The 6,000-nt window shown below is 51.1% G+C and overlaps 1 protein-coding gene across 8 annotated transcripts in view; it reads right to left on the bottom strand.

Annotated features, from left to right (window-relative positions):
* The window catches only part of tanc2b (tetratricopeptide repeat, ankyrin repeat and coiled-coil containing 2b), a 137,178-nt gene that overhangs the window by 34,237 nt on the left and 96,941 nt on the right, over nucleotides 1-6,000 (bottom strand). For all 8 annotated transcript variants that reach the window (XM_079756283.1, XM_079756285.1, XM_079756286.1 and 5 more), the window contains one exon: nucleotides 4,575-4,835. In XM_079756283.1, coding sequence (XP_079612409.1) covers nucleotides 4,575-4,835 — 261 coding nt within the window. The remainder of the gene's footprint in view (nucleotides 1-4,574; nucleotides 4,836-6,000) is intronic.

Below are 6,000 nucleotides of genomic sequence, written 5' to 3'. Positions count from 1 at the left end.
TTCTAGATATAAAGGCAGGGCTCTGATGGGAAACGGTTGTTAGTGTGTGTGTGTGTGTGTGTGTGTGTGTGTGTGTGTGTGTGTGTGTTGGAATGATGTGTGTGTATGTGTGATCCCATTGCATCAGGGTTAAAATGACTAAGTCTGCTGTGGATAAAATGTCCTATTGCTCTGATTCCTATGTTACAATATTCATGTGCCTGGGGTTGCAGTTATATGATTTTCGATTCTCCTTTACTGAGCCAGCTCGCTTAAGATGGTCATCACAGCAAAGGCTGCGATTCAATACAAAACATCTCAGAGGCTGAAATGAGGGGATGGTTTTCATTGTAATAGGAAACCATTGCATTCGATAATAGAATACTGACTAGGAACTTAACCACCGGCCTCATCTGTATTCCTGCAGGATGCCATAAGCTATTCACATATCCTGCAGACAGCAGCAGACCTTTTCAGGACTGTTCTTCCACGGTGGCTTTTGTCTTTTCGTGGGAGTAGTATCCCGTGGTGTTTTGCACGGAAACAAGCTCGCTAACACACCCATGCAGCCCTAGATCTAAGTCCCGAATCTGTCTGCATGATGCAAATGAGTTTTATTTAAAGAAATCCCAACGTGGCATGTCATCATACCCATCTGCAATGCAGCGGGCCGGACTGTGTATCGCAGCCCCTGTGACTCGCCGTGCTCACGAGGTTCACACGGAGCAGCAGAGGAAATGCCAGATCCTGTACCTCACTAAGCACACCTCAAGGATAAACAACGATGTCTAACATAAGCCTTAACCTTGCCATTGCAAGTGCTTGGCACTTGTTTCTATGAACAGCTTTACTGTACCGACGGCGATATATTGTTGTTTCTCTTTCTTCAGCAAATGTTCATATTGTAAATCGCTTTGGATAATAGCGTCTGCTAAATGCCCTAAATGCATATGTAAAGAAGTATTTTTCCTTTAAATGTACACGCAACCTAGGAGAAGAGATGGCCAATAACTCCAATAACTGTGTTGGTTTGTGCATCGATTATTTGACTTAAATGAGACAACTCGTCTCTGGAGATATACCGTTACGTATCGGACGAGCTAGACTCGAGAGCGGTATCGATAAGCTCGGACCTTTATTCAGGGTCTCGACCCCCATCCCTACCCAACCCCCACCCCAGCAGAACATACCCTGTGGTTTACATAGACTAGGGTATCGGCTGATGCTGTTGTCCTCCTTGCTTAGGTAGCGTTTCTTAGTTATATAATCTGCTGCATTACAAAAGCTCTCCTCCCTCAGGGATAGGATTTTCCGGCAGGCGGAAAAAAAAGCTATGGTTTGAAATATACGAAAAAATGTTCCAGAAGATCACTCTCCATGTGATCATGAAGGCTCATGCTTAAACTCTGCATCAAACGGCGGCCGTTTAAGCATCGTAAAAAGGGAGGGAGAGTAAGAGAAAGAGAGAGAGCTGGAGGAAGTGAGAGAGTTAGAGCAAGAGAGCTAGAAAGATGGACGGGCGATAGACAATTACGGTTCCTTTCACCTTTGTTTCCATCTCTGGCTCTTTCCAGCGCATTGCTACTCATTAGGTAATAGACCCTACCCACCGTCACCCACAATCACCCCCACCCTCCACCTCCAGTTGTTTCCCACCATCCCTCTCTGTCACTCACTTCGTTTCTCTCTCTTCCATCGCTCCCTCTCTCAGCCTCCCACTCTCTCTCTCTCTCCCCCCTCCCATTCCTCCCTCTCTCTCCCCGCCGTTCTTTTCCTCTCTCTCTACCTCACTCTCTCTCTCTCCCCCTCCCTCTCTCTCTCTCGCCCTCCCTCTCTCTCTCCCCTGCCCCTCTTCCTCCCTCTCTCCCCCTCGTTCTATTCCTCCCTCTCTCCCCCTCTCTCTCTCCCTCCCTCTCTCTCTCTCACCCTCCCTCTCCCCCGCCTCTCTTCCTCCCTCTCTACCCCTCGTTCTTCTCCTCTCTCTCTCCACCTCCTACTCTCTTCCCTCCCCTCCCTCTCTCCCCCTCTCTCTCTCTCTCTCTCGCTCGCTCGCTCCCCCCTCCGATCCCTCCCTCTCTCCCCCTTCCTCTCTGTCTCTACATCAAAGTCGGTCTCCCCATCCTCTGAGGTATAGAAGCAGTTAATGCCGCTGGGCTTTGATGTTCGGCTGCTGTGTGAGCCCAGCCAATCACCTGGCTCCTCTCTACCTCCCCCCCCCCCCAAACCAACCAATCTCCTGGCTGCCCTGTCGCCGCTGCAACCCCCCCACAATCCACCCCCGCCTGAGTGAGTGCTATAGAGAGACAGAGAGAGAGAGAGAGAGAGAGAGAGAGAGAGAGAGAGAGAGAGACAAAGAGAGAGAGAGAGAGAGAGAGACAGAGAGAGAGAGAGAGAGAGAGAGAGAACAGAGAGGGAGAGAGAGAGAGAGAGAGAGAGAGAGAGAGAGACAGAGAGGGAGAGAGAGAGAGAGACAGAGAGAGAGGGAGAGAGAGATAGAGAGAGAGAGACAGAGAGGGAGAGAGAGAGAGAGAGAGAGAGAGAGGGAGACAGAGAGAGAGAGAGAGAGAGAGAGAGAGAGCGAGAGAGAGAGACAGAGAGAGGGAGAGAGAGAGAGAGAGAGAGAGAGAGAGAGAGAGAGAGACAGAGAGAGAGACACACACAGAAGCAGCTCTCTTCTCCCACCCACCCTCCTCTTCGAGAGCCACCTCCGCTCTCCCCGCTGTAGACTTCCTGCTGCTAATGTGTTCTTTAAGAATATAAATAAATAAGCACAAATAAACCACTGTCATCTTCATCCATTTTGAGCCATCAGCTCCCTCCCCCCCGCCCCCCCCCCCCTCACACCGGTGGGCCGGTGGGGACCTTTCTGTACGGACGCCCCAGCACACTTTTTCTCCTTTGATGGAGGACGGTATCAAGGCAGAGGCAAACGGAGGTGGGGAGAGGAGGAGGAGCAGGAGTTGGCGGTGGAGGAGGGGGATGAGGTAGGGAGGAGGAGGAGAAGGTAGAGGAGGAGGAGCTGGAGGAGGAGAGGGTAGATGAGGTAGGGAGGAGGAGTTGGAGGAGGAGAGGGTAGATGAGGTAGGGAGGAGGAGAAGGTAGATGAGGTAGGGAGGAGGAGGAGGAGAAGGTAGAGGAGGAGGAGCTGGAGGAGGAGAGGGTAGATGAGGTAGGGAGGAGGAGTTGGAGGAGGAGAGGGTAGATGAGGTAGGGAGGAGGAGTTGGCGGTGATGGTAGAGGAGGAGGAGCTGGAGGTGAAGGAGGGGGATGAGGTAGGGAGGAGGAGGAGAAGGTAGAGGAGGAGGAGCTGGAGGAGGAGAAGGTAGATGAGGTAGGGAGGAGGAGTTGGCGGTGATGGTTGAGGAGGAGGAGCTGGAGGTGGAGGAGGGGGATGAGGTAGGGAGGAGGAGGAGAAGGTAGAGGAGGAGGAGCTGGAGGAGGAGAGGGTAGATGAGGTAGGGAGGAGGAGTTGGAGGAGGAGAGGGTTGATGAGGTAGGGAGGAGGAGGAGAAGGTAGAGGAGGAGGAGCTGGAGGAGGAGAAGGTAGATGAGGTAGGGAGGAGGAGTTGGAGGAGGAGAAGGTAGATGAGGTATGGAGGAGGAGGAGAAGGTAGAGGAGGAGGAGCTGGAGGTGGAGAAGGTAGATGAGGTATGGAGGAGGCGGAGGTAGCACATTTATGGAGGAGGCGTTGGAGGAGCTGGTGCCAGACAAGCACGACATAACCAGCGGTAAGTGGTTTATTACAGTGTTTACATGGAGCACCACATGTAGACCATGCACACACACACACACACACACACACACACACACACACACACACACACACACACACACACACACACATCCATACATCCAAGGAGAGCGAGCGAGAGAGAGACGGTTCTCTGGCCAGAGTGGGATGAGTACATAATCAGGCTCATCTTCTCGAACAACCACTCCGGTAAGATAGAATAACACAATCAGGGCTCGCTTGAAAAGACTCAGTGTTACATAACTGGCATTTCCCCGCCATGTATCCGACATTAGTTTTGGGAGAGGACACAGCGAAGAGGACAGCGGCTGTGGGGTTCGATACACACGCATCAGTAACGCCATGGATACGGTGTCCTTTCGAGGCGTCTTCTTAACACCTTTTTTACTGCAAAAAAGGGTATTTTGGTCAAAAGCCGCGGGGAAATCCTTTAATAAGATCTATCCGCCGACGCTCGCTTGCGTTGTTTTAAAGAGCAGAACGGAGGCAGAGAAAATGACAAATTGGGTCACAACTGAGACTCGGTGTCAGAGAGGGGGAGGAGCTTAAAGTCGAGGCGTGCCATGACACGCCGCGAGCAGGAAGGGCGCGCGAGAAAGAGAGCGAGGGGGGATTAAAAAGGGAGAGGGACGTGAGAGAATGAAAGTGAGAGAGAGAGAGAGACACAGTAAAACAAAAGACATGTGTTATTGAGACCTTCAGCTGAGACAACACTGCGTTTAGCCTTCTATTCCCTCTTGAGAAGACAAGAGAGGGAGGCGGGGAGAGGCAGGGAGAGAGGGGGAGAGAGAGCAGGAGGGAGGGAGGGAGGGGAGGGGAGGGGAGGAAGGCGGGGCCACTCACCGGCCACAGAGTTGGGGCGGGGCATCAGGTAGAGGGGTATGGAGTGGGCCGAGTGCGAGGACATGCTCTCCAGGCTACGCTCGGGGATCTTGTTGAGGCTGTAGGTGGAGGCGGTCATGTTCTCGTCCACGCGGTACAGCAGCGAGTCCGTGCCCGACTTCTGAGGCTGCCACAGCTTCATGTTGCCGCGGCAACCATCGCCGCCGCCGCCGCCGTATTTGCCGCCACGCTCAACGTTCTCAGAGTAGCTGGTGAGGGTGGCTGGGGGGAGGGGGGGAAAGGGGGGAGGAGGGGAAAGGGGGGAGGAGGGTGGGGGTGGTGTTGGTCGAGGGCTGTTAGAGCAGGGCATGTGTTGAGGAAGGATAGGTTCACGGCGATAAGCATCCGATCTGTAGCCTGTCAGGATATCTATAGCTCTTCCATATCTGTAGCTTGTAAAGATAACTATAGCTCTCCACATATCTATAGCTTCTATTTCTTAAATAACTATAGCTTCTATTTCTTGAATATCTATAGCCTATCATATGCCATCGTCTAAAGCTTTTTAAGTCAACAATCTTGCACAAATATCAATAGCTTGTCAGGATATCTATAGCTCAATAGATATCTATAGCTTATATTTCTCAAATATCTATCGCTTCTATTTCTCAAATATCAATAGCCTACCATATGCCATATATGCTTACCAATCTACTTTGAGGAAGATTGCTAGGCATACAAGCTATAGATATTAGTGCAACTTATTTAAAAAGCTTTAGCCCATTGAATCCTACAGTTTGACTCAAAAAAAAAAAGTAAAACTGTTTGCCAACTCTCATAAAACCACTGAAAACAAACAGTCTAATGAGTCATACCCGCAAGTGAACTGCTGCCAACAATGGCTTGTGTGCGTGATCTCAGTAGGGTCAAAACGTTGCGTGGGGAAACAAAGGCAAGCTGGGGGAGTCCTTAACCCTAACCCTGACCTAAGACTGGGGTCACACCCCCAGAAAGGCTTGGAACCTCAGGGTTAAACAGGGTCTGGTGACACATGTCTGTGTCGTTTCATTAAGGCTTTACACACCACAGGAATAATGCAGATTTCCGTCAGTTTTTCCCCCCCAGGGCCACCGTAGGGCGCGTTCCCAGGTGCCGTGTGTGTGTTCTACCATTATGTCACCGACGCCTCAACGCTTGCCAGCTACAGGGTCATACACGTCCACAACGTGTTCGGTTATCTTTTACAACGCATAATGTGCTATGGCTCCTGGCAAGAATCAGGGGCGGGGTGGAGTAAGTATTAGTGGCAGAGTGCTAATAACTTTCGCAAACGTTGTTTGCCCGAGGACGGTTTTAGTGCAGTACTTATATTTGGGTAATGGATAATATTTGAAGTAGTTGGCGATAAGAGGGCCAATGAGACCACACTTCCTTTGACTTGGACGTG

Source organism: Pollachius pollachius, assembly GCF_949987615.1.
Source record: "Pollachius pollachius genome assembly, chromosome: 19".
Lineage (NCBI taxonomy): Eukaryota > Metazoa > Chordata > Actinopteri > Gadiformes > Gadidae > Pollachius > Pollachius pollachius.
The sequence above is the reverse complement of the archived record's forward strand: the minus strand, read 5'-3'. Positions and strand labels throughout refer to the sequence as shown.